Source organism: Barbus barbus, assembly GCF_936440315.1.
Source record: "Barbus barbus genome assembly, chromosome: 5".
Classification (NCBI taxonomy): Eukaryota; Metazoa; Chordata; class Actinopteri; order Cypriniformes; family Cyprinidae; genus Barbus; species Barbus barbus.
Genome location: NC_136733.1, coordinates 16,947,124 through 16,974,252, shown reverse-complemented (window position 1 = coordinate 16,974,252; position 27,129 = coordinate 16,947,124). Strand labels below are relative to the sequence as shown.

Genomic DNA, 27,129 nt, shown 5'->3' with positions numbered 1-27,129 from the left:
TAGGGTTCCGTTAGGCTATGGAAAAATGAGTTGATGACTGAGCTACACATTATTTTACTGTGATACTTTGAGTTTGAACATATTAAAATAATATGATTAAAGATAAAAGCGAAGAAAAAAGCAGCTTGGGCGGGTTTACATTTTTTAAAAGCAGCCCAAATTTTGTCAACCCGCCCAATGCGTTATTCTCCATTATTCTGATCAAAACAAGCACAATTGGGCGGCAACCCGCACAATCTGGCAACACTGGACCCGACTAATCGATAATGAGAATCGTCGTCGATGATTTTCATTATCGATAATAATCGATTTTATCGATTAGTTGTTGCAGCCCTAAAATCTGTTTCTCTCTAAATAACAGCTTGAAAAGGAAAATGACTATCATGTTAATAAAACCTCAGCTCTAATGAAATTTCATCTTAAAATAGGCCTAACTTTGAGGAAATTAAATTAATGGTAACAGCTCACTCTAAGGTAGCACTAATCATTTTGCTGTTCTACTTGCAGAACAGCAAAATAAACAGCAATATTATCATATGTCTGGTATATAATCTTCTTTGACAATCACAAGTACAAGAATCAGCTTGTTGACATTTACCGGCTAGAAAACTGCTCTGACATGTCTCAGTTTAACCTGTCTAAGCAGACAACAGGCTTTTTACTGTCTCTAATCCACTTCAGTATTTTTTTGCAATGCAAATTCATAGTAACAGGACAGAAAGAAAACCTGTAAACTACATAACTGCTCCAGACTGTTAAAGATTTTAGATACTGGTTGCCATGCATACTAAGGTTAACTAAAAAAGGTCTAACGATATCTGTTTGCCTGTGCAGTCTCTAACTAAGCAATGTTCATTGGATTTTCTTAAATGTAATTTTAAGTTTTTCATAAAAATAAATCTTGAATGGTTTAATGTTTGAAAATTAAGACAGCTATAAATATTAGTATTGTTGTAAGTTTACACTTAGGCTGTAAAATAAATTATTATTATTATATTTTACCATTTTATTATTTTATGTTAACATTTCACAAGTCATTTATAATTTTTGTTTTTATTTAGTAAGTTTTAGATTTTATTTAATAATAATAATAATAATAACAATAATAGTCATTATTTTATATTCATATTGATTAGCTATAATCACCGTTTTGGCCAAATTGTGAAGCTCTACAAATAAGCAAAGCAAAGCAATTTTTTTTTTGAAAATTTTATAAGAAAAAGCGCAATCGCAATTAGAGATTTTTTTCTCCAAATTGGGCCCATTTTAAAATTTAACTAGGTATGAAATATGCTATATAAATAAAATAGCCTGGGCTAAAGGGTACAAAACCTGTGGAGAAATTCAAATCTTTCTGATACACATAAAATACAAAAACTATATGTATACATAAATAAAATAAAATCATTCGCTCTCCATAATCTCCATACACCTGTAGAGATCAAGAAACCAGTGACTATGAGGATTCTTATCCCCTCACCTCTGGGCCTCACGCTCGTCTTTGGGGTTGTAGTTGGAAAGACAGTCCAGGATGAAGATCTGGCCCCACTCAGTGCATTCGTTGAGAGCCGTCAGGAGCTTATTGATGTTCTGAGGATTCAGGTCCAGAAGGTTGCTGTTGGGGTGAGACTCGCTGATCTCAGACAGGGCAGCAACTGCATTAGCCACAACCTTTGTGAAAATCAGATATCAGTAAATAATTGTGTATGGGGAAGTATACATTTAGGACAATTAGATCAAAAGTATCTAACCATGGGGTTGGAATCAGCGATCAGGTCCCTGAGAGAATCCAGGAAGCCCTGGTCCTCTACCATCTGGGCGTTGATGTCATGCAGTTTGGCCACACACACTGCAGCGGTCTTCCTCACGTAGGGGTCTTCATCCTTCAGACACTTTCGCAGAGGCTCGCACAAGTACTCAGTGATCTTGTCCACACGGATACAGCCCATTGTACGCACTGCCAGAGCTCGGATCAGAGGGTTTGGATCCTCACAGTCCTAAAAAAAAAAAAAAGGCAGAATAACTTCAGACCTACTGGTGGAATTTTACAAAAATGATTGTACACTGATGTCCAAATTTGATCCAAATTTTAACACCAATTCTCACCTTGACAAAGCTGTTAACGGCCATGATGGCCATGTCAGGCTGACTCTTGGCATAGTTCATAAGGTACAGGTAAACCAGTTTCTTCAGCTCCAGGTTATCAGTCTGCATGCAGTTTACCACATCTGGAAACAAGGAACTAAAGAAACAAGGTATAAAAGGTATTAGCATAACTATTAGGGTCAAAATAATCATCTTTTAAGAAATGTGGGAAGTAAGAGTGCATATCTGATTCAGTAATGGTGATACATGAGTCAGTCAAAGCACCTGACATCCTTGCCCACTGTCATGGCTGCAATGACTTTCTTCACTGCCTCTTTCCTCTTCTCCTTCTTCTCATTGTTCAGCTCGGCCTTCAGCTCAAAGATTTCACCTGTAACAGACAGTAACATGATTAGTGTTCATCTGATCTGAAGTTTTCAGAGGCTAATGTTTATACAAGTTCTATGAAGAGTAGTATTAAATTCACAATTATTCTATACAAAAATACACTATATTTAGTCAAAATAAACTTTGTTTACTATTGTACTAATCCTTGAAATATTTACTAGACTAGATTTTAAAATAGCAACATTTTCACTTTTAAATTAATCAGAAATGATAGCTAAAGTGTTCCTGATACAAATGTAAAAAAAAATCAACACTTAATATAGATAGACGGCGTGTCAGAATGCCTGTATGCAAACTGAAAAGATTTCTACTTAGGTCATTTACAGAAATGAGTGTGCAAACACAGAGGCATCATGCACATTCAAAGCAAGGTGCATGAGCCTTTCAGATTTTTGATTATTGCAGGAACAGAACTGATAATGCCTCAAAGTCAGTGGCTTTTGGTGAAATTCACATTTTGAAACCAAAATGTGTATTTTAGCCTCTATGATTTGTGCAGATCTGATGAGTTTTTACGTGTGGGAGGTTGGGGGAATCTGTAATAATGAATCAATGCAGGATTTACAATAATCTGGAATAGAGATAGTATAATGTATGATAATAATGTATGATCCTGTTCCAGTTCATAATTTAAGTATATCATGGGATCTGAAGACATTGTAGTAATAATAATACATTTTTATTACAAATAATTATTTTTATATGGAGTTGGGTTTTGAGTTCAGTCTTGGTTCATTATAAAATAGCTTTATCATCTCAGGATTTCAGTTCGACCCAAATTTCTCTCTAAACTATCATGACTCATAATAAAGAACGAAATACCAGAACTGAACATACATGGTCTAAAACAGGATACAGAAAATATCATATTAAACTGTACGTAAACTGTTCAGGGGTTTTAGATCAGTTCTTTTTAAATCCTATTACCATCCCATAGCCTAAATTAACAAATTTAAGCTCTTTACTTGCCTTTTTTGTTGGTGGTAAAATACTTGGAGTCAGTCATTCTGAAAGCTTCTCAGATCTGAAGAGGAGCAAATAAAACGCATTTACATATCAACATACATAAAAGCAATTATATAATCTCAAAATATACTTTATTGACAGCTGGCAATTTTCATGAAATTAGATTAGATACAATTTGAAACATGCCTGTAATTCCGAATGAAATCATCAGGGACAATTATGTGTTGACCATGAGCATACAACAACACAATAAAACAGCCTTGCATTACAAAGGATTACATAAACTGAAAATATGTCAAACATATCAATATTTGCAGCTGTACTTCACAAATGTAATGACTGTTAAGTTTATTAATTGGGCGTGACCCAAAAATGATCCAGCTATGCTAGGCTAGTGAAAACCTTGGAAGCAGGACCTTCATCGACTGAAATACAGACATCTGTCCTATACAAACTATAATGCAAACAAGTGATGAAAACGCAAAAAAATCAGATACGCACAAGGGATGATCTTCGGTTACTGGAGCACTTCCCGGCGAGATGGGAGATGCGGCTGCTGCCTCTGCTTTTGGTCGGCGCTGGAAGATGGAGAGCACCCGGAAAAAAACAAGATGAAGCGCGGAACCAACGAACGAGAAGAGCGCGTGAGGTCGGAACCACACTGATGTTACACCGGAAGCAGACAGAGGACTTTAGGGTATAATAATATCACGTCAAATGTTGTTGTTTGTCTCAGATTGCCAGTGGGCTACATAAAGTCAAGCAATCTAGACTAGATTCCAAAATATTTGTGCCTAAAGAGCCCCCCCCCTTTTTTTTTTCTTTTGTTTAATGCTGTTAGATTGTATCCTTATACACTGCCAGTGCCAACACTACATCTATGTTTGATTGTATTGTAGAAGTATGGCACAGGCCTACAGCACAATCACATTACTGTTGTACTTGGGTTTTTTCATTGGATAATTAAACATTGACGGATCATACTATGTATAAATGGACTATTCAGAAATTTCACCTAAAATGTTTGTCTGTTAATCTGTCATTGAGTCTTTAAATTAACAGCTTTCTAGAAAAAGAAAAAAAGAGATTTAAAGGCCTCATATGGTGGGAAAACAGACAAAACTGGCTTTGTAAAAACTTTTACTGATTTATTTTGCTCCTTCATATGGCATCATGTGTATGCTGTAAAATAACAGTGATCTAAACCATAAAAGGCATACCATTTCTAAAAAATGGGCCTAAATATTCAAATAGATATTCTCATTAGTTATATGTAATACTATATATTTAATACTATTATAAAATGTTTTAAATATATCTCTACAAATTATATAATCAGCTTATCTGTAATGAAAAAAATATTGCAATAGTTTTATTAGATCGCAGCTTTTCTCTCTTTTTTAGTTTTTTTTTTTTTTTTACAAATTAAATAAAAACACCATTTAACACCATGAAATTAAAATTATTTTAAAATGAAAAAGAATGTTTTTACATGTGGTGCATGTAAAAGTATAGCTTTCTCTAGTCCTCAAATCCTGAGGTCCCTGGCAAAAAACCTTGTAACTTTATTTCTTCTGAATGTAAAATTCAGAAACTTGGGGAAAATGTCGCTCCAAATGTCTTCCTTCAAAAGATACCACAAATGTGTGTAAGGTCCACACATTTGGCCCAAAGAAGGTATCCAATGGTGGATGAAGGGTTCCTGCGTGTTCGGTCTTTTCAATGTGCAAAATTCTTCAATTTAAATTAAACTCTAATCTGACTCCATTTTATTATTTAATCTGACTCCATTTTATTATGACCTCGTATTTAGCTTGAAATGCAAATTAGTATTCTAATTAGTATTCTTCTGATATTTGGTTATTCTAGTTAACTCTTGACTTTATATTTACTCGTTCATTCGGTTGCTCATGTCTTTAACAAGGATACAACATAATTTACTAGAGTCAATAATTACAGAGTAAAACAGAATAAGGTCAAAGGTAACAATTTATTATCAGTCAGGTAAATACTGTATGTGTTATGCCAATTCAAAGAGATCAAATCATATCAATACAAAACATCGAATTCTCAAAGATAAATCTACGAGTAAAGGATGCATACCTGACTTTATAGAAATACATAGTGTGAAGTATATCGAGACACCACGGCTTCTGGCTACAGAATCGCGCCGATCCTTTTGCAACATTTGCTTAAGTACCCTGACCAAGATAAACATCCCCCGAAATGGAGACAGGAACTAACAATTGTAATTTGCTTTGATCAGGTCAAGTTAACATCTTTTGGGACAGAAGGTAATTAGCATGAAAGGTAGGGAACTGACCCACCCTCTACAGTGTGAAATACATCTCTAAACTCTTAGGATCTGTATTACCTTTTAGTTTACTTCTTGTAAGAATGAGACCATTGTACCAGACGCCCTGAGAAAATTCAAATGATACCAAACATGACTATAAATATCACTTGCATTCATGTAGAACATTATATTCTATTATCGACCATTCTGAGTGAGCTGAGTGAAGGGAAGGATGGGTGAGGGGAAGGAAGGGGATGAAAAGGAACTGATGCATATGTGAGAGAGGCATTTCCCCACATTTTCTCTCAGTGGGATGTGGAGACAGATGGCTGTATGTTAATGTGTGTGTGTTGTCCATCTCAGAGGTTCAAAGTGTCTGAGGTTCTGTAATTCTTACATGTGCAAATACTTAAAACTGCATTTTCTGCATAACGAGTGTGTTGTAGGTGTGCAGATGTCTGTGTTTCATTGCATTGTAAAAAAATAAATAAAATTGAGCCAACTTAAAATTAAGGCAACCAGCTTCCGAAGATTTTTGAGTTTTCTCAACTTGTTTAAGTTTATACAACAAAAAGTTGAGAATCTCCTACAAAAATAAGTTGAGAGAACTCAAAAATCTGCTGAAGCTGGTTGCCTTAATTTTAAGTTAGCTTTTTTTTTTTTTTCATCAAATCATCCTCTACACCAGATGTATTCAATTAAAGTTCCAAATCTATAAACTATGGATATAGTCATTACAAATGAGGATATTGGGTCTGAGAATTTAAAAAAAAAGAAAAATAAATAAAATATTTTATCCCAATTAGATATGAATATTAAATAGTAAGATCAGATGTTTTATCAGACTTTTTTTCAATTAGATATAGAAATAAGGGCTGGACCGTTTTTATATTTTGCTTAAAATGAGTACTAAATACAAACAAATAATGTAGCCTTTTACATAATCGAAACTCTCATCATGTGCAGAAAACAAAGTTAATTAGTGACTTTCCAAACTATCTAAAAACGAATTTTCCCATTTTTAAAAATTGTGTATTTTAAAATTATCTTTACATGCTGATTAAAAGTGTTGATGAAAAAATTTCTTATCACAAACTGGGTTCAAAGTCATATGTGATGCTTAAAAATTTACAATAATTCCAGCATTATTGTTGTTTTCTGCGAAAGTATCAAGTATTTTGCCGCTCGCCCCATATACTGTTGTTAAAATAACCGCGTTATCTGCAGCAACGCACACGGGAAGGGCTTGCACGAAGCATTTGGCTCTAAATAAAAATATTAGAGGATAAAACGCCGAGAGATCATACAGTAAGCGAGCCTGAGCTTGAGGTGTGCACAGCTCCGTTGTTTTGACGCGCTGCTCTCTTCATGTAGAAATAGTCGAGCGGAGCTGGTTGCGTCTCGCGGGCCGGTTGGACACAGTGCTACATTTGAATATGCCCGCTCTCTGTTTTCCACTGCTTTACACACCCATCTCTCCAGACTTTTTCAAATCTGATGTGTGAACGATCAGTGTTAAAACAGTGGCTTTCATGACACTAAGCTCGGGTATTTAAAGGGGGTGTGAGGTGGGGGTTGGTCAGCCTCAAAAGAGCTGGTCTAGGAAGGACACAGCCTGAGAAGTAGCCTAACCTGTGAAGACTGAAGGGGTCATTAAAGCATTCAAAAGACGGATTCAATCACTAGCCTACTGTATATTGCTTGAAGACGCGCAACGGCTGTGCTGTGATTTATTTTTTTATTTAGATTTTTTCGTCGACTATAGAGCAAAATCGGGCAATATTGTGTCTAAAATGTAAGTAACTTAATTTTAACTTCTTGTTAAAGGAAATCCTGCATATTACAGGATTGCCTGCATATTACGTAGCATGTTATATAGTCTTTCTTTGTTTTTTTAAACTTTGAATCAGGCTTTCTTTCTTAATTATTTGCATTAAACAAGAAATACCTTGTTTTAAGCAAACAAAACATGCTCACAGTCATATTATGAAATACGCTACTATTATTTCTTGTTGGAAATGTAACTTTTTTTTGTTTGTTTTTAGCAGAACTACCACCCAACAATCACAATTCACACTTGAAAGGAGAGGACAGTGAGAACATGAGGGATCCTTGCAGAACAAAACAGCATGAGACTGAAGAAAAAAGAGGTTGGTGTCTGTTCTTGATTCTTCATTAGGCAATTGTAAATTCTAAAGGCCCTTTCACACAAAACATGTGCCATGAATGGCTTCATAGGAATACACTGGTTCAGTTCAAGCATTTTCTTGAAGCAACGCTGTTTTTATTCAGAGAGTGTGCCCAATCCAGTAAATTATCATTTATGTCATATGTCCAGCGGATTTCTGGTGGTGTTAGCACACTGAGATCAGACTTGAAGTTGCATTTTTCTTCATAATCCACACATATGAGCAGAAGCCAAAAAATAGTTTTAAATAAAATATTTGCATTTCATGAATGCATACACAGTGTGAGTCATAAAGCCATTTCAGTCATGCAAGACCAACTTGTGTCTGTTTGAATGGGGAAATAACAATTAAAAAACATAAACAACAAACAAACATACAGTATTTCAAATCAGCAATAACGTGAACCATGAACTGTCTCAAATGGTATTTCTTGGTCATAACATGTTAAATAAAAAGATACATATTTTAGGATTGTTCAGCCGATGTGTATGCATGAATTTCAGGTCGCTGATTGTTTTTATGAGAATAAGAGCTTCTAATGAAAGTCGCAGTGATGCGATGACTTTAGTGATCAAATCTCTTATATATCAGAGATTATAGTTATACTAGTGAAACATCTTGGTATGCAGTTTTTGATACTAGCTAATACAGCAGCATTTTTGTTGTAGACAAGCTGTAGCTCACTGTAAAATAATTGTTTGATAATAAAGACAATGAAGATTAGAGAACAGGATGTTAACTCATTAAGCAAAAAGAGGTTTTCTCTTAAAAGCAAGGTATTTAGTTTCCCGAAGCCTCTCTTCCATTAAAATCCATTTAAAAAAAAATGTATATCCTTGGCAGTGAACCACCATCTTACTCATGTTACTGTGTGTGTGTGTGTGTGTGTGAGTGTGTGTGGGTGGGTGGGTGGGTGGATGGATGGGTGTGGGGCGTGCAGTTGCTCGGGGCCACAAGGGGGCCTCAACAAACTTCCAAGGGGCCTCAAGATGTAAAATGCTTTAAAATAAGCTAAAACAACTAAATATCAAAATGACTTTTGAATTTTTTTACTGTAATTAAGTAGACACTGTGGAGATAGACATATTTCTGAGTTAAAAGGGCATTCAAAAAAATCGCTCAGTTAAACTTTTCCTCATTCTTACGCTAAAAGTAATGAAAAAAGAAAAGACTTTGCAAGGCAGCTGCAGCATGTCCCAGAATTATTGTTTTAACATTACAAATCATGCTCATAAAAATGCACATATTTGTGCAGTTATTGCACATCAAACATGATAACGTGATAAGATGTCTGTGTTTAAGTTTATAAGTTTATTAACTGTGGGGCTCAATTTTAATTGATATATATTTTGATTTGTAATGGTATAATATGTTTATTTTAGACCTGATGGAAGAGAACAAGGAAAGGGGAAAAAAAGCCAAAAAATCTGTCAACGGCTCTCTTCACAAGGGAATTCATACAGGAGAGAAGCAGAAACACAAAAAAGCCATTAGGCAGCAGGTGAGGATCCACGCTGAAGAAGATAAACTGTACACATGTGATCAATGTGGCAAGAGTTTCGCACACAAAAAACACTTTAAGGAACACATGATAATCCACAATGGAGAGAAGACGCATACATGTGATCAGTGTGAGAAGAGTTTCACATGCAGAGAAGACCTGAAGAAACACATGAAAATCGACACTGGAGAGAAGCCACACACGTGTGACCAGTGCGGCAAGGGTTTCAAACTCAAAGGCCAACTTGGGACACACATGAGAATCCACACTGAAGAGAAGCCATTCACATGTGATCAGTGTGGGAAGAGTTTCTCACAAAAAGGACACCTTAAGGAGCACATGAAGATCCACACCGGAGAGAGGCCATACTCGTGTGATAACTGTGGGAAGAGTTTCTCTCGAAAAGACAGCGTTCAGAGACACATGACGATCCACACTGGAGAGACATCGTTCACATGTGATCAATGTGGGAAGAGTTTCACATGCAGAGAAGACCTGAAGAAACACATGAAAATCGACACTGGAGAGAAGCCACACACGTGTGACCAGTGCGGCAAGGGTTTCAAACTCAAAGGCCAACTTGGGATACACATGAGAATCCACACTGAAGAGAAGCCATTCACATGTGATCAGTGTGGGAAGAGTTTCTCACAAAAAGTACACCTTAAGGAGCACATGAAGATCCACACCGGAGAGAGGCCATACTCGTGTGATCACTGTGGGAAGAGTTTCTCTCGAAAAGACAGCGTTCAGAGACACATGACGATCCACACTGGAGAGACATCGTTCACATGTGATCAATGTGGGAAGAGTTTTGACGTCAAAAGAAGCCTGTTATCACACATGAAAATCCACAGAGGAAAGAAGCCACATGTATGTGATCAGTGTGGGGAGAGTTTTAGATGCAAAAGAGATCTTAGGCAACACATGACAATCCACACTGAATACAGGCCGCACACATGTGATCAATGCGGGAAGGGTTTCACACGAAAAGAACATCTTCAAAGACACATGCTTATCCACACTGGAGAGAAGGATTACTCGTGTGATCAGTGCGAAAAGAGTTTCTCTCTAAAGCAATCCCTGAAGAGCCACATGTTGGTTCACACTGGAGAAAAGCCGCACACGTGTGATCAGTGTGGGATGGGTTTTACAAGTAAACAAGGCCTTATGGTACACATGACTATCCACACTGGAGAGAAGCCACACACATGTGATCAGTGCGGGAAGAGTTTTGCACTCAAATTCTCACTAAATATTCACATGAGAATTCACACCGGAGAGAAGCCGTACACATGTGAGCAGTGCGGGATGAAATTCACACAAAGATCACAATTTATGGTACACAAGAAAATCCACACTGGAGAAAAGCCACACACGTGTGATGAGTGTGGTAGGAGTTTCACACATAGTTACACGCTAAAACAACATCTATATACCCATTCTGAACATAAACCGTTTTACTGTGATCAATGCGGCAAAGGGTTTAATCTGGAATCAGGCCTGAAGAGCCACCTGAAAGTTCATGTCAAAGTCAGAAATTATTTCTGTCTTTTGTGTGACAAGAGTTTTAGTCTGCTGAGTGTTTTTAAACTGCACGAGAAGAGACACGGCTCTGTGAAGTCTTTTATGTGCTTTGAGTGTGGGAAGTCTTTTTTTACAAATACTGAACTGAAACAGCACCAGACAAGTCACACTCGAGAGAAATCTTACAAGTGTTCACACTGTGACAAGGTATTCTCTTCATTTGGAATATGAGAGGATCCATTCTAGAGAGAAGCTGCAAACGCTGCCCTCCAAGTGAGAAGAGTTTTAGTAAATTAGCTTCTCTACGCAGTCATACAAGACACAAATATATGAAATCACCGTAAGCTCTCTTCTGTATAAATCTGCCCTAACCAGCCACAGTGAGTGTGAGGATGAGGATCAGTATCATTCAAAGTTGTTGCAGCTGTGAACAAAGTTCATCTTCATTCCCATCAGTTTCAATTGTACGCTTCACATACCCACAGAGACGGAGTTCCTCCCAAAAAGTTTTATTCTCAAGTTTCATGTAATTTTCTTATGCATATGTATTACTCTTAGTTCAGTTATTCTACTTTATGCTAGTTGTTTACATTATGTTCTTGTGCTCTCATATGTAGTTCAGGAAGCTGAAGCAAAGACTTTTAGACAATTTTAGAGACATACGATATATGTATTTTAACTTGTTTGTCATTGTATTTGGAACATCTAGCTATTCTGCCAGTTATTTACCATATTATGATGCATGTTGTAGCTTCTATCAAGTAGTTTTGTAACTGGTAACTCTTGTCTTGAGATGTTTTAGTTATCTTTAAAGTCATTAAAGATAGAGACCTTCTCATTGGTTTTACCTTTACTTTATTTTGTATTTGTTTCAATTACTCATTGATTAAACCAGGGGTGTCCAAACTCTGTCCTGGAGGGCTAGTGTCCTGCAGAGTTTAGCTCCAACTTGCCTCAACACACCTGCACGGACGTTTCTATTATGCCAAGTAATGCTGCCTTCACGTGCTATCGGATATTTCCTATTTCCCACTTATGAAGTCATGATTACGAGCTTGTCGTATTCAAGTGCTTTAATGACTGAAATGTAGCATCCCATTGATTGACAATCATATAAACATTCACCGCACTATACATGCAGTTTGCTGACAATTCTGGAATTTCAGTCAAATATATGTTTATTTCACTGCTTATAAAACATACAATATGCTTCGGATGATCGTTCACGTCTAGCCTATAAATACACTACTTTAGCGACAAGACAAAGGGATGTAGTTGTTGTGAGCAGCAATGGTTGTCCCCTCCATCATGTTTAAAGTTTATGACCTGCCTCTAATTCACATGTTGAAACTCAGGTATCAAAATTATTTCCAAGTAGTAAATACGACTTCAGAGGCCGTTCCAATTTCCGATTAGGAAACTTGTATTTACATTAATTCCGATAGCACGTGAAGGCAGCATAAGACCTTGATTAGCTGTTTCAGGTGTGTTTAATTAGGGTTGGAGCTAAACTCTGCAGGACCGAGCCCTGGATTAAATAATCTATTTATCTAACTTTTTGTCCATTTTTATTGCTTGCATTCAGAATTAATTCCTTCATCTTAGACAAGGGCAATTTGGATTGGGTTTCATCAAATGCACAGCACATGCCCACCAAATTCTGTGTCCAAAGAGCCTAAAGTCACCGATATACTTCAAGCAGAATTGATAAAGGAATATCCACATATCTATGATCGGATGATGAACTGCCCTTTTGTCTTCTCTGTCATTTTTGGTGTGTGTGTGTTGTGTTATTGAGAGGTTTAACACAGCATATTTATAAACTCATCTAAACACCACTCCCTGTAGCACTGGCACTATGGCCTTTAATAGCCTGTAGTATACTGTACTAATACAGTTTTCCAGATTTACAAAGAGGCAGCACTAAAGTCCCCAGTATACTCACTACTAAGTTCTTTGTTCTTCACGCACCATTAAAAAGAATCAGCTGCACATACAGGGGACTTCAGTGCTGCCTCTTTGTAAATCTGGAAAACTGTATTACTACAGGCTATTAAAGGACATCAACACAATCAATCTCGCTTATATGGCAGAAACGCACCAAATCTAAACTTGAAATGTTTACATAGGTTAATAAATACATTTGTGTATGGTATGATAAGTTATTTCCGCAGCTTTCCGTCATGCCTCCTGCACATGAAATGGAATCTGGTCAATGTGCACTTCTACCACTGCAAGCAAGCAATGTCACACGCGACCAAGTGAGACAAAACCAGACTATGAAGAAAGATCATCTCACATCATGCACATATTATACACTTCTAAAATAATATCTGTAGGCATTTCAAACATTTCATGTGCATTCAAGAGAATTCCATTCACTATTTCAAATGTTGCAGAGTACCTAATATTGCTTTTCATATCAAAATATTTTACAAATGTATACATATACAGGCATGTGCTGTTAATACAAGATATAAAAATAACTGTTTTAATGCATAAATACAAGTATTTGATACTGCTGAATAAATCAAAACCTTTTAAATTATATTTATAATTTAATAACTATTAATAACCACATGAACATTGCAAGAATAAGTTTATAAAAGGCAGATCTTTCATGTATTCTTATGTTTTGACTCTAGAAACAGTGGAATATTTAATAGACTACACCAGCACAGTAGGTGGCAGTAAGAACCTATTTAGTTACCTTAAAAAACGACAGAGGAATAACGCTAGTAACAGGAAAAAGACAAAGTATTGCTGTATGTTGTGACCGTTATCGTGCATTATTTTTCTGCAGTGTTATTTAATAGAACGATGAAAATATTACTATTAAAAGACTCTTAGGACTAATTATACAATATTCACTCGCTTTGTTGTTGTCTGAACTTTCCAGTTCGCTTCCATCAGTACTGATCCCAGTGTAATGGCAGAGCGAGGAGCACATATAACAACAGCGGCTCCAGCTGAAGACAGACCCTCCGTATTTGAGGTTTTAGCTCAGGACTCTTTGATGAGTGCTGTTAAACCTGCGTTACTGCATGCTGTGAAGGTATGCTCACGCATTTAATATATCTTTGTACTGCATTTGCCACCACTGTACTGTAAATGACATTATGGCACAAGATTAATCTTGCTTCCAAAAATCTATCTTTGCCTCATGCTCTAATATACCTGACAGATTGTTAAGTGAATCACAAGAACTTAGACTGTGTGAGATATAATACTAGCAGTATAGTCCTATGTATACTGTGCCCGTGAATACCTTATCACCCACTATATTTTCCATAATGAGCAGAATACAATCCAAAGAGCACTGTGTTTGAAACCTGTATCCCACAATGCAATGGGTTCAACTTGACCTTTCATCTCCAGCATAGGCCATGGGCTTTCAAACTTTTAGATGCCAAAGACCCCCAAATATGATCTTTCTCATGATGGATCCACATGATAAAATGTCCTCTATAGACTTTCTTGTAGAAAGACTGATTTTGCACTGTGAAAAAATCTATTTTACGTCTAAATCATAATTTGGAAATTATTTATTTTATATTAAGCTACATTTTTACTTTATTTTTCTACTTCATGTAGTCCTGTACTGTTGTATATTGTGTATTTATTTAGTTGATCTTAATCTAGTTTACTTTAATTTTCATTTAATCAGATTTTTAAATAAATTTGATTTATTTTAATTAATTTTTTACACTTTTTTTTCTCTGAACTTTTCCATGGACCCCCCTAGCATACCATTGCAAACATAATTTTATTGTTTTACATATGCTAAAATATAGTAATACATTTTCCAGTATTTACGTGCATTGAATACTCCTGATGTGTAAACCCTGTCTTTGTCCACAGATCCTTGTTATCTCTAACCCTGCTCGCTATGGAGTTCTTTGGAGGAGGTTTGATGAGATTTATGCTATCCTGGACATGTTATTGCAGCATCATTTCCTTTCCCACACCAGCGCCTCATTTTCAGAGAATTTTTACGGTCTGAAGCGTGTAGGAGAAGACAGCACACGTGCAGCTCATCTGGGGCTCCGGCGCAGACAGCACTGGAGCTCCTTGTTCCTTCTGGCCCTCCTTCCTTACCTACACACCAAACTGGAAAAAATCCTAGCTCGACAGAAAGACGAGGACGACTTCTCCATCCGCTTGCCACAGTCCTTCTTGCAGAAGTTGTACAGGGCTTTTTTGGCTGCGTACCCCTTTGTGTGCATGGCTTGGGATGGCTGGGTCTTTTGCCAACAGCTTTTGTATGTTTTCAGCAAAACACAGACACATTCTCCGCTCCTGTGGCTGGCAGGGGTTAAACTCTCATATCTCACAGCTGATGACATGCACAGCCTGGATCTCAAGCCATCGGGCCCAGCACTGAGCCCCAGTCAAAGGTGAGTTTATTTTGAGTCTCTTATACATTATTTTCTTGAGGTTTATCAAAATATAAAGACGTTTAATTAAAGCAAAAATCTCTCTTTTCAGCTTTAAAGAGAAATTTCAGCACTTGGTCTCTTCAGCGGTTGGTGGTGTGGCTGTGTCTCTGTCAACCAGCCTCTCGATGGGAGTGTTTTTTCTGCAGTTCCTGGAGTGGTGGTATTCATCCGAGAACCAGAGCAGCGTTAAATCCTTGACCTCCCTTCCAACCCCTCCGCCGCCTCTCCACCTTCACAGCCAGGAGACGTCACCCACACATATCAAAGTCTGCCCGCTCTGCAGGAAAGTGCGCACCAATGACACCGCGCTGGCCACTTCAGGCTGTGTGTTTTGTTACAAGTGTATATATGTGTATGTTAAAGCCAATCACAGGTGTCCCCTCACTGGCTACCCTTCAGGACTGCAGCACCTCATTAAAATATACACACCTGATGGATAGACTGGTCAAATCTGTTTAATTTTGTTTCTAAGATGCATTATTAATGTGGAACTGACTGATTTGACAATTTTGGCACATTGTTCAGGTGAACAGGTTTAGTTTTAATTATCCTAAGGGAGGCTAAAATGCTTTTTATAAGTTACTAGAATTAGTTTTTGTGATACGGTTATAATGGATAATTAATTTGTGAAATGTGTAAATATTACATTTGTACAGATATCATCACCAACTCTTATTTAAGGGGAGGGGCGCATCAACTTTTAAGTTGATGCCAAAAGTCTTAAATCCATAAAGTCATCATGACGGCAATAAACAGTGCATTGACTTAAAAAAAAAATACATGTGTGACCCTGGACCACAAAACCAGCAGGGGTATACTTGTAGCAATAGCCAACAATACATTGTATGGGTCAAAATGATCGACTTTTCTTTTATGCCAAAAATCATTAGGATATAAAGGTCATGTTCCATGAAGATATTTTGTAAATTTCCTACCGTAAATATATCAAAACTTAATTTTTGATTTGTAATATGCATACGCAATGGGTTTGTGGTCCAGGGTCACATTGTCTTGTTCTCCAGTACAAGTGTTAAATCAAGATATCTACGTCTTGTGATGAAAAATGGATTTCTCAGAAATTGTTTTTGTATCTGTCAGTGGAGTATGAAAACATCCCCTTTGAATTGTTGATTTTTCTGAGCTCCCAGATATTTCTTCTTGTTTTAATCATAAACACATCATTTTGATCAGTTTCTCAGAAAACGTTTTTTTTTGTAAAATGAATTCAAAAGTAGGCTAATAGAGATCTGTTGGAACTCTTCCTTCAGTTTATTCCTTACATTTTCTTTAACTGGTCTTAAAAAATTCACTAAAAGTTTTACATTTATCTTCATAAACCCTGCAGAAACCTTGTCAGAGAAGCTCCACTTACGACATTTTAAAACATGTCAAAAAAATTTTTTTTAATCTAACATGCATTTACAAAATGAATTTTCATGTAATGCTGACTTTAATTCACATGTATTTTTACACATTTTTATATTTTCTTTCAATCATAAGCTCATAAATTTTTAGTATGATAATTTAAACCATTTGTTTTATTGAACTCAGACAGTTATAGAAGAGCATAGGACAGTCTATGATACTGATGACAGCTGATCCAACTTAAGTTCATATGGTGCTATTTTCACACGGTTACATTCAAATGGCTGCCCACTGCTTAGGGTGTGTGTGTGTTTGTTTGTTCACTACTCACTGCTGTGTGTGCGCACTTAGATGGGTTAAATGCAGAGCACAAATTCCGAGTATGGGTCACCATACTTGGCCACACGTCACTTCCTTTCCTTTAAATATGCTGTAAAAAAACAAACAAAAAAAAACATTTGAGCCATCTTAAAATTTTAAGGCAACCAGCTTCAGCAGATTTTTGAGTTCTCTCAACTTATTTTTGTAGGAGATTCTCAACTTTTAGTTGAATAAACAAAAGTTGAGAAAACTCAAAAATCTGCTGAAGCTGGTTGTCTTAAAATTAAGATGGCTCAAATGTTTCTTTTTTTTTTTTACAGTGTAGAGCCATTTCATTAATCTTGGCAGAACATTTTATATATAGCAACAAGCCTGAGTTTATTCTCAAATTTACAGCTGACTAAAACAGATTTACCAACATGCACGAGGGGCTTCTGACAGCCTTAAACCGTAAGAGAACATTTATATGCTGTCTTGACTGGCAGATTAATTGTGCAAGAAACAGAGAGATGAAGTTTTGAAAAGTCAACCAAATGATCAAATCTGTGGACAGCTGAGCTCCTTACATCACTGATTTGATTACAGATGGAGGAAAAGCAAGGTGATTTTGCTGTAGAGCACTGCATGGAGAATGTATTTTTTGTAGGCCAAAACCAGGAAATGAGTTTGCACTTTACCACTTGTGGTTTCATTGTCCTGAAGTCAGTAGGTTTTGATAGGTTTGTGGTTCATTTTCAGAAATAAGGTCTATAGTTAACAAGCTCATGGATAGTTTCATGTTTTCTTCTACGACAAACTAATTTTACTTGTCTCGAAAAAAAGCGGTTAAATGGGACTACAGAAGTTGTTGGGGACATTAAATATAATTTTTATGAGATGAATCAAAATATAATTTAATGATGATAAAAGCAGATAAACTCACTCAATAGTCTGCTTTCACAGTCTTGTGTTTATAATTACACTCTTGCAAAACTAGCCTAACTCAAGCTTAAAATATCTTACAAACTGAAAGAGTTCTTGGAAGCTTAGTTATGGTGAGGCTGACGTCATGTGACAGTAGTGTTTAGGCTTCAAAACTTATATTTATTAGCAAAAATCATGATGACATTTTGTTGGCCAGAGAGCTGCTTTTCTGCAATAATCCATAAACCAATGGGAAACAATTCTGAGTTGGCCTACAAAAATACATCACTGCAGTGCTCTATATACCTACTTATGTTCAAGTGAACCTGGTTGGTTTTGCTCATTTAAGCATATTTGAATAAAGTAGATAATCTGGTTTGAACAGGCAGGTCAACAACCAAAGGCATATTTCAATAGAGCACAACAGTGATCAGTGAGCTGAACCAAATCCAGTCAGCCCAAAAATAAATCAAATACATTGTTTTGAAGCAAAAGCTGCTATCTGAAAACCAAGCCTCTTTAGCTTCAGAACTCATGGTGGGTCAGCCTTGGAGATTTTCCTAAAGACCTAGAGCTTTTGGGCTCTTGTGCTATGAAAAATGTGCAAAACGTTATTGCACTTCTTGTATTTCCCCCTTATAGTCCCTTTAAACTTCACAGATTTGTAACAGTGTTTTTTTTTGTTTTTTTTTTACTCAATCATAATTGGCACTTTTCAGCTGTTTCCAAACAGGAGGTGGCAACAGTGTTGCAGTCAGGGGCCCAGGACATTTAAGTGTTGAGACTACAAGAGTGTTTAAACCAGCGTGTTCACAGAACTGGTAGATTGATACTCCCAGTCTAAAAATAGGGCCAAGGAATTTTCCCAAACCCCTGAGACCCTGTTACCACTCCCTGAAAACTTCCTGATACTGCAGCATTACTGTATGTGCCATCACTAGTTAAGAGAATAAGACAAAATAAAAGGACGTTAAAGTACAGAGTTACAAACAATCTTTGGTTTCTACCTTTGTAGTATTAGTAGTGCAAACTGTGTCTCTGCTCAAACTCAGTCATGAGATGTCAGCAGCTCAGAGAGAAGATTAAACTTGGTCAATCAGATCTTGGTCAATGATGCCAAAGGGCAGCAATACCAAGTCAGTTAAGTTCTTTCATCATCGCTGCAGGAACTTTGCATGGCCACTTTCAACAACTAAGCAGAATCACTTACCATCTACCAAAGTTTGAATAACTGACAAACACTAACCAAAGCCTGTTGTAGTAGACTCTGGCATCAAAGACTGAAGTAGCCTAACTTACAAGCCTAACTTTTCCCTCAAACCTGCTTGTTTCTTAAAAATAGGCACAAGTCAATAAATACTTGCTTAGTTATGTATAATACACATTTGAACTTGATCTAACACTTCAAACATCTTGGAAACCTACTTGAAACTGGTTTTCAACAGCAGCTTCATACAAAACCACTGCTTGTCAAGTCATTGACTGATTAGGTAACATGGAAACTGCTTTTGCCTTTCAACCTTTATTCGTTTGTCTATAGAGGCCTCGTCTGCACACCTGTTCACACTTCATCATCATTAGCCTGTGGCGTAACACAGCTTCACCTGAATTACTAATCAAGCCCAAGGGATCATCAGTAATTTAAAGAGTTAATTCATGTCACTGAGGTCAAAAGAGGTTAAGCTGCTCTCAAACGCCTGGCTGGACATTTGGAACTTATCAAAAACACTAGAAACGAGAGGTTTTTATACAGTTCAACCCACATTAAATTAATCAAACAACAGTTTTTGTAGCTTTCTGGATTGAATGTGGATTACTTACATTGCATACTTGCTTTAATCTAATTTGCAATGCCTTTCTTAGCCAGCGTGTCTCCATGTAATTGACTGCAGCCTCACTTCATGTGTGAATCACAGCTATGAAACCTGACCATTCACATGCTTCCCAGAAGCAACAGATACTGACCAGGATCAGTCTTATGTACTAATGTGAATCTCACACAAACTTGTTCAGCCATATTTTACCCTAAAATTTAAATAAAAAGAATAGGCATTCTAATGAATCCCATTTCTTTGCCATTTTGCATTGTAACATAAGTTATGTTAACATTAAGGAATTAAACACATTTCCCAAATTATTATAATTAAATATTTTCTTTCTGTAGTACAGCAATCTTTCCAAAAAAGAAAAAAAAATTATCTAAAGCAGATGGGCTACAGCTACAGAAGACCACACCGGGTGCCGCTCCTGCTAAGAACAGGAAACGGAGGCTACAATTTGCACAGGCTCACCAAAATTGGACAATAGAGGATTGGGAAAACGTTGCCTGGTTTGATGAGTCTCGATTTCTGCTGCGACATTCAGATGGTAGGGTCAGAATTTGGCGTAAAGAACATGAAAGCATGGATCCATCCTGCCTTGTCTCAACGGTTCAGGCTGGTGGTGGTGGTGGAATGGTGTGGGGGATATTTTCTTGGCACACTTTGGGCCCCTTGGTACCAATTGAGCATCGTTTAAACATCACAGCCTACCGGAGTATTGTTGCTGACCATGTCCATCCCTTTATGACTACAGTGTACCCATCTTCTGATGGCTTCTTCCAGCAGGATAATGCACCATGTCACAAAGCTCAAATCATCTCAGACTGGTTTCTTGAACATGACAATGAGTTCACTTTACTCAAATGGCCTCCAGTCATCAGATCTCAATCCAATAGAGCACCTTTAGGATGTGGTGGAACGGAAGATTCGCATCATGGATGTACAGCCGACAAATCTGCAGCAATTGTGTGATGCTATCATTTCAATATGGACCAAAATCTCTAAGGAATGTTTCCAACACCTTGTTGAATCTATGCCACGAAGAATTAAGGCAGTTCTGAAGGCAAAAGGGGGTCCAACCCAGTACTAGCAAGGTGTTCCTAATAAAGTTGTGTGTGTGTGTAACATTAAAGACGGTGCAACAAAATACTACAGAGATGTGCAAATAATTAGCAATTTTAATAATATATGATAATGAACATGAGATTTGAGTGGTACGACCCAGGCATTTTCATGACTCATCCTCTTAAGGTTGTCTGCTAATTCAGACAGTCATTTATTGTAACAAGAGACTATGAAAGTCACAAAACAGCAGTCTGTTCTTGAACAGATCGCAGAGGCATGTCAAATGTCCATTGGACATAGAAATGATAAAGATTTGAAGTAAACAAAATAGGTTGTTTATTTGACAAATTAACATACAAGTACAGACAGATTGTGAAAGGACATGCTCAAAATGTTTCGATAATAGTCGGCTACGTTCTAGATGCAAAAAAAAAAAAAAAAAAAAAAAAAAAAAAACACTAGATATGCGTTTATCTATTGATAGTGTGGCACAATGCAAAAGAACTATCAAAATGACACTAACAGTATTTTTCCACACATACACAAAAAGGAAAGTGCTTTTAAAAGCCCCCACAAGCAGAGTACACACACTTTGGTCAAGTTCACTTGTCTGAGCTATGAAACGAGTAGTGCTTCACTATGCCTGGTTACAGAATTGACCCATGAACATGCTATTAAATTAATGCTTAGGCATGAAATGAAGCAAACTATAACTCTGTGCTCTGAAAGGCCTACAGCAGATGAAATCCGTCTGCATACTCTGAAAACAAATCGGACACATCATTTCCATGGACTATACTACAAGTGCACTTTTGTAAGTTTAATTGTTTAAGGCAGGCAGAAATTGGTCAGACTTCTTTTCCCCCTGGAATGTTTTCCTCAAATTGACTTAAATATCAGACATTATTTTGAGCTTGATGATAGGACTGCCAACTTTACATTACATTTTCACATTAAACGGTTTCAGCTCGGCAAAGCTTTTTTGTCTTTCTCAAGTATTTTTAAAACTAACTGTGCCCATTAAAGTCATTTGTTGGAGCAAACCATCATTGACCCTGGATATTGACATCGACAATGTAAACTTCTAGTAGCCCACAGGAATAACATTCAATAGGCCTTGTGTGACTATATATGAATATGGATAAAAACTCCACCTTTGTGCTTGACAAGTGACAGTGCATTATGACGACACATGCAAAACCTTCAATGAAATACAAGCACGCAGTGAGTCTGGCTAAAGCGTCTAGATTTCACACCCAAGCTAAAAATACTGCACTACATATAGGCCTAGTACGAGCGATACTTCTGTAACAGATTTAAGATGAATCCTTTTTTAGGACGACAACTCTGCAGGCTGGAAGATTACAGTAATATAGATCCACTACTAACACACAAACTGTACGGGGTGCATCATTTTGTTCAGTTTTTGTTTTCTTAAAGGGAAATGAACATTCGGTCATTTACTCACCCTCACATAAAGCATTATCTCCTTCTTATATGTTATTTTGTCCATACAGTGAAAGACAACAAAGTCCATTGTTGTTTTGAACCACTGACCTTCCCAACATGGACAAAAGCAGTTTAAAATATCTTCTTGTGTGCAAAAGAAAGTCATAGAGGTTTGAAACAACATGAGGGTGAGTAATGATGACAATATCCATCACTTTAAACTGAAGCTCAAACAGGCATGTACATTATAAATGCTGGATATTGCAGTTAAAGATACTCTGGCAGTGACTCTGGCAGCTCTGATCCATAATGGATCCAAGACCAACTCATTTGGTCTCATTATCTGTGGCACACTATCGATCCAGGATGGCACTGCAAAAAGGAAGAGAAAAAGGCAAACGATATTAAAGCAAGCCACTCTGTGATATCCATTTTTATATATTAAGAGGCATGGAAACAGAAAATGGCACTTAAAAACAAGTCCAAATGACCTACAGCCTAAAGAAATACAAAATAAATAGCCCTTGCGGTAGAAATCTTGTAAACGTGCGCCTTTTTGCTGTAAATCTTTCTAATTTTCTACACAAGTATTCCTCCCACCAGGTAACAAGGCATTTCCTCTCAGAAGAAAACTGAAAATAAGCCAGAAAGACTCGAGGAGGAGTTTTAATGTGCGTGTAAGCTTGAAGAGTCAAGCGATGGAACATCACTGCGTGAAATGAAGAGCATCCCTGGATTTCACACCACCTGCAGGCCTCGCTCGTGGACGTCCAGCTGCACCTTGATTTTGTGCAGTTCCTCGATCTCCTGATGGTGCCGCTCTGTTTTGTGCCGCACTAGCGAGCGGTAGAAGTGAATGGTGAACACCACAAAGATCAATCCAACTGGCACCATGATGATGGTAGAGGCCAAAGCCGCCTGCCAGCCGCTGTGGCCGGGCTGAACCGCAGGAGAACTGCAGTTCTGCTTGAGGGGTGCCTCGGGTTGCGTCCCAGAGTCAACTGGCAAGAACTTTATCCAGCAGAGGAGCACCACCTCTGCCAGGAACAGAAGGATCCCCAGAGCGGTGGAAAAGCCCCAGGCCAGCTCAATATAGTGGTGCATCCTCTCGTGGGGAGACTCGGAGACGGAGTTGAGATTGTGGATGTTGCTGACAGCTTCCACATTGGGGAGGATGCAGGTGCTGATGAGGAGGGCGAACAGGTGGACGGCCACCAGCACTGTGGTACACACACTGAATGCAATGAGCAGGACCCGGGGATAACTGTACTGCATCTCCAGCTCCACCTCCACCATGGCCACCTGGTCACAACCACATGAGAAACAATAAAATAAAACTGGCAATGGTCCCGTAAAATGTCACAAATGGTTTCTATTTTCAAATAAATGCTGTTCTTTTGACCTTTTTATTCATCAAATAATCCTGAAAAAAGAATCACGGTTTAAAATATTAATAAAATAAAAATAAATACATATATTAAGCAGCACAATGGATTTCAACATTGATAAGAATTTTTTAAAGCAGCATACCATAATATTAGAATGATCCTGTGACTCTGAAGACTGGTGTAATGATGCTGAAAATATAGCTTTGCATCACAGGAATAATTTACATTTTAAAATTGAAAAGTTATTTTAAATTGTAATATTTCACAATAATACTTTCACTATTTTTGATTGAATAAATCAAATAAATGCAGCCTTGGTGAGCAAAAGAGACTTCAAAGACATTTTCAAGTCAGTATCTTTTTATTTATTTTAATTAAATTTATTTATTTTGCCGTTTTTGGCTTTTATTAGGATAGGACAGCATTGTAGACAGGAAGCAAGGTGGGGGGGGTGGGGGTGTGATCGGAAAGGTCCACGAGCCAGGACTTAAACTCGAGTGCTACTCGTAGTGGCTATTGGCGCGGACTACACACTCTTGTTAATGAATGAATATTTTGGGATAAACTAAAAAGAAATTGTTTTATACTTCAGTCAATTACCATAAATCACTTACATATTTATTCTATTGTATCCTATAATAAAATAGCTAGGATTAGAATAATTGAACTAGCTAAAGTCTTTTGTTTGCTTCAAATCAAGGTTTGTAATGTTGCAAATCATCTCAGAACTGCTTGGTTTCAGAACTCTTTACTGAAGAATGTTTGAAGTCCCTATGGAGAGAATGAATGTGAAAAATATTTCCGGTCAAGTGGGTGGTCACTGTGATGTTCTATCTTGGCCAAAAGTGGTTAGACACAAAGTTCCATCGGACAATGATTCAAGACAATCTTATCTCCAAACCATTTAGCAACGGTTTCCTGATACATTCACTGAAATACAATCTACAAAAGAGTGTGGCCATGACAAGAGTCACATACATTTGATAGCTCACACTTATCACAGAGTGTCATATACTCACCATGGCAAAGCCCGACAGCAGGGCTGAGGTTCGGCTGGAGGCTTTGAGCTTGGCCCTGCTGAGGTAGAGCTTCCTCCATGAGAGAGCCTGGGCCGAATGGTGGTTGGAGGTGACCAGCTCCAAATAGCTACCCCGAACCCAATCTCTGTAGTCCATCCCACCGCCATCCTGCAGCCGGTCTGCGCCCCCGGGAGCGGGGGAGCCCATTGGCACACTGAGCTCACTGCTCATAGTAACTGAATAATAGTTTAACAGTTAAACATCATATAATATAACTTTCAATTGTGGCTTGAATGTGCAAAGCTTCCAGTGTCAATCGCTTCTAGTTATTTTAGCTGTACAAAAACAGAGTTATGCTGTTTGTTATTGCAAAATCGTATTTGTTAGATTATATTAATTTATTATCGTAATCATAAACATTGTAGTGCAAATTGTTTTACAGTTTACTGCACTTTGTTATTCTTCTAGTTATTTGCCTAGAGCGGCTAAAGAAGAGACATTTTAAGTCTCGCACATTCACAGAAAATAGTCTATAGTGAAATATATGACCCTGGACCACAAAATCAGTCATAAGTAGCACAGTATGTTTAATTGTAGCAATTGTATGGGTCAAAATTATCGCTTTTTATGCCAAAAATCATTAGGATATTAAGTAAAGATCATGTTCCATGAAAATATTTGGTAAATTTTCTTACCATAAATATATCAAAACTTCATTTGGACAACTTTAAAGGTGATTTTCTCAATATTTAGATTTTTTTTTATTCCAGATTTTCAAATAGTTGTATCTCAGCCAAATATCGTCCTATTCTAACAAACCATACATCAATGGAAAGCTTAATTATTCAGATTATGTATAAATTTCAATTGTAAAAAAATTGACCCTTATGACTGGTTTTGTGGTCCAGGGTGACATATAAGGATGTAAAAATAAATAATCTTACTTTCACAATAAGTACCAAAAATGGACCAGATACAGTGGTGTCGTGCTTTTATGCATTTTTAATATAATAATTCTGTGGTATTCTTTAACGAACTTTGTAAATACCATGGTATATGAGTATGTTAATCATTCAGTGGCATGGTATTACTATCTGTTACAGAAGAATATAATTTAAAAATGTGAAACAGACCTGATTGGCCTTGCTCTGCTTTAGGACTGGTTTTCATCATGCATCTCTGGTTAAATAGAAAATTAATATGTTAAATAATTACAAGTTGCAACTAACACTTATAATCAGTAAATGCTAAAAATGAACAAAGGCAAATAATGTTAAAATAGCATAAATGAATGTGAAATACTGTACTCTGCTTGTCTTGGGCTCTGTGGTGCTGTATGCATTCTCAATACATGGTTACTCTTCAAAATCATTATATAAATAAAAAGTATAAGAAAAAAAAAATAATAATATTTACACTGTAAAATGTGTATGACATGTGCTATATAAATAAACTTGCCCCGTCTTACATGCATGTGTTTAAACAGAGAGGAACATGTTGCATTTACTGGTTCCCGATTCCTTTAGAAGGCAGAATGACTACTAATCTTTCTAACCTCCTAATGAGTTATATCAACAAAAATACAGTATAAGACGACCACGCATAAAATTACATGGAATAACAACAAGATTAATTGTTTGTTAGTCAACAGCCGCTGTGCAAATATATATTTCTAAACAAGGTGTGTTTCTGTGAGGTCGACTTATTCACTTGCAAATCGGAGCACAATGAATGCCAGGCCACAAATGTGTTTCTCAGCACACACAACTTCCCTTTCACACCACCACAAGCACACAATATGAAAAAGCATCGCCGATCACACATGCACAGCTGTACTGAAATCATCTTTGCGCTCGCGTTCAACTCACCTTTTCTGCCAATCACTATCTGTTCACATCCACGTGAGAGCCGACGCAGAAAGTGGATCTGGGAGAGAAATGGTCGTTGACAGCTCTAGCTGGACTCGCTTCCTCAGCGAATCGTTCTTTTGAGTCGGATCTTTATAATGCATCGGACTGAATCAGTCTGTGCGGTTCTCGACTCACCCTGAACTGAAAACCGTTTCTGCGATGACTCACAACGAGCCAAAAAAAAACAGAAATGTTACAAATTAAATCTACTGGAAATCTCTTTATGATCTTACTGAGTTTTATCAACCCACAGAAATCGGAGTATAAATACCGATGATGAATTTTCCGTAGTGTAAATACAAATTATATTGAGGTTCGAAGCTTGGTTGCAAGAACTAGGGAAACATTAAATACCATTAATTTAAAAATGTAATAGAAAAAAAACATAAACAGCAATATGTTCATAAACATGTTCGTTTAGAACAGGTAATATGACACGCAAGGATGTCAAAATGTACGTGCTGAGATAAAATAATCA

The 27,129-nt window shown here is 37.1% G+C and overlaps 4 protein-coding genes across 6 annotated transcripts in view; 2 read left to right on the top strand and 2 right to left on the bottom strand.

Annotated features, from left to right (window-relative positions):
• LOC306870457 (AP-1 complex subunit beta-1) overlaps positions 1-4,122 on the bottom strand; it is a 37,871-nt gene extending 33,749 nt beyond the window's left edge. Inside the window, exons 1-6 of the mRNA XM_079417750.1 lie at positions 3,961-4,122; positions 3,463-3,517; positions 2,371-2,476; positions 2,107-2,242; positions 1,752-1,997; positions 1,481-1,671 (exon numbers count right to left, since the gene is read on the bottom strand). Of these exons, the coding sequence (XP_079273876.1) occupies positions 1,481-1,671; positions 1,752-1,997; positions 2,107-2,242; positions 2,371-2,476; positions 3,463-3,499 (716 nt within the window). The 5' untranslated portion in view covers positions 3,500-3,517; positions 3,961-4,122. The remainder of the gene's footprint in view (positions 1-1,480; positions 1,672-1,751; positions 1,998-2,106; positions 2,243-2,370; positions 2,477-3,462; positions 3,518-3,960) is intronic.
• A 3,011-nt stretch (positions 4,123-7,133) lies between these two features.
• On the top strand, positions 7,134-11,824 carry LOC306869886 (uncharacterized protein). Of its 2 annotated transcripts, none has more exons than XM_079416813.1 (3): positions 7,134-7,550; positions 7,801-7,905; positions 9,327-11,824. In XM_079416813.1, the coding sequence occupies exons 2-3, from the start codon at positions 7,857-7,859 to the stop codon at positions 11,201-11,203; spliced, it is 1,926 nt and encodes a 641-aa protein (XP_079272939.1). In that variant the 5' UTR covers positions 7,134-7,550; positions 7,801-7,856; the 3' UTR covers positions 11,204-11,824. The 2 variants fall into 2 exon arrangements, with proteins under 2 accessions (XP_079272939.1, XP_079272940.1); XM_079416814.1 differs by having other exon boundaries at positions 7,236-7,550; positions 7,804-7,905; positions 9,327-11,808.
• Positions 11,825-13,686: 1,862 nt separating this feature from the next.
• On the top strand, positions 13,687-16,608 carry LOC306869885 (peroxisome assembly protein 12-like). Its single transcript, XM_079416812.1, has 4 exons — positions 13,687-13,737; positions 13,872-14,027; positions 14,834-15,369; positions 15,461-16,608. Exons 2-4 carry the CDS (start codon positions 13,902-13,904, stop codon positions 15,849-15,851), a joined length of 1,053 nt encoding a protein of 350 aa, XP_079272938.1. The 5' UTR covers positions 13,687-13,737; positions 13,872-13,901; the 3' UTR covers positions 15,852-16,608.
• Positions 16,609-20,981: 4,373 nt separating this feature from the next.
• LOC306870032 (protein orai-2-like) lies at positions 20,982-26,735 on the bottom strand. Of its 2 annotated transcripts, XM_079417063.1 has the most exons (4): positions 26,610-26,735; positions 25,875-25,920; positions 24,742-24,977; positions 20,982-23,636 (listed from the first exon to the last, which is right to left on the bottom strand). In XM_079417063.1, exons 2-4 carry the CDS (start codon positions 25,912-25,914, stop codon positions 23,073-23,075), a joined length of 840 nt encoding a protein of 279 aa, XP_079273189.1. In that variant the 5' UTR covers positions 25,915-25,920; positions 26,610-26,735; the 3' UTR covers positions 20,982-23,072. The 2 variants fall into 2 exon arrangements, with proteins under 2 accessions (XP_079273189.1, XP_079273190.1); XM_079417064.1 differs by lacking the exon at positions 25,875-25,920 and having other exon boundaries at positions 21,201-23,636; positions 26,610-26,722.
• Positions 26,736-27,129: the final 394 nt, after the last annotated feature.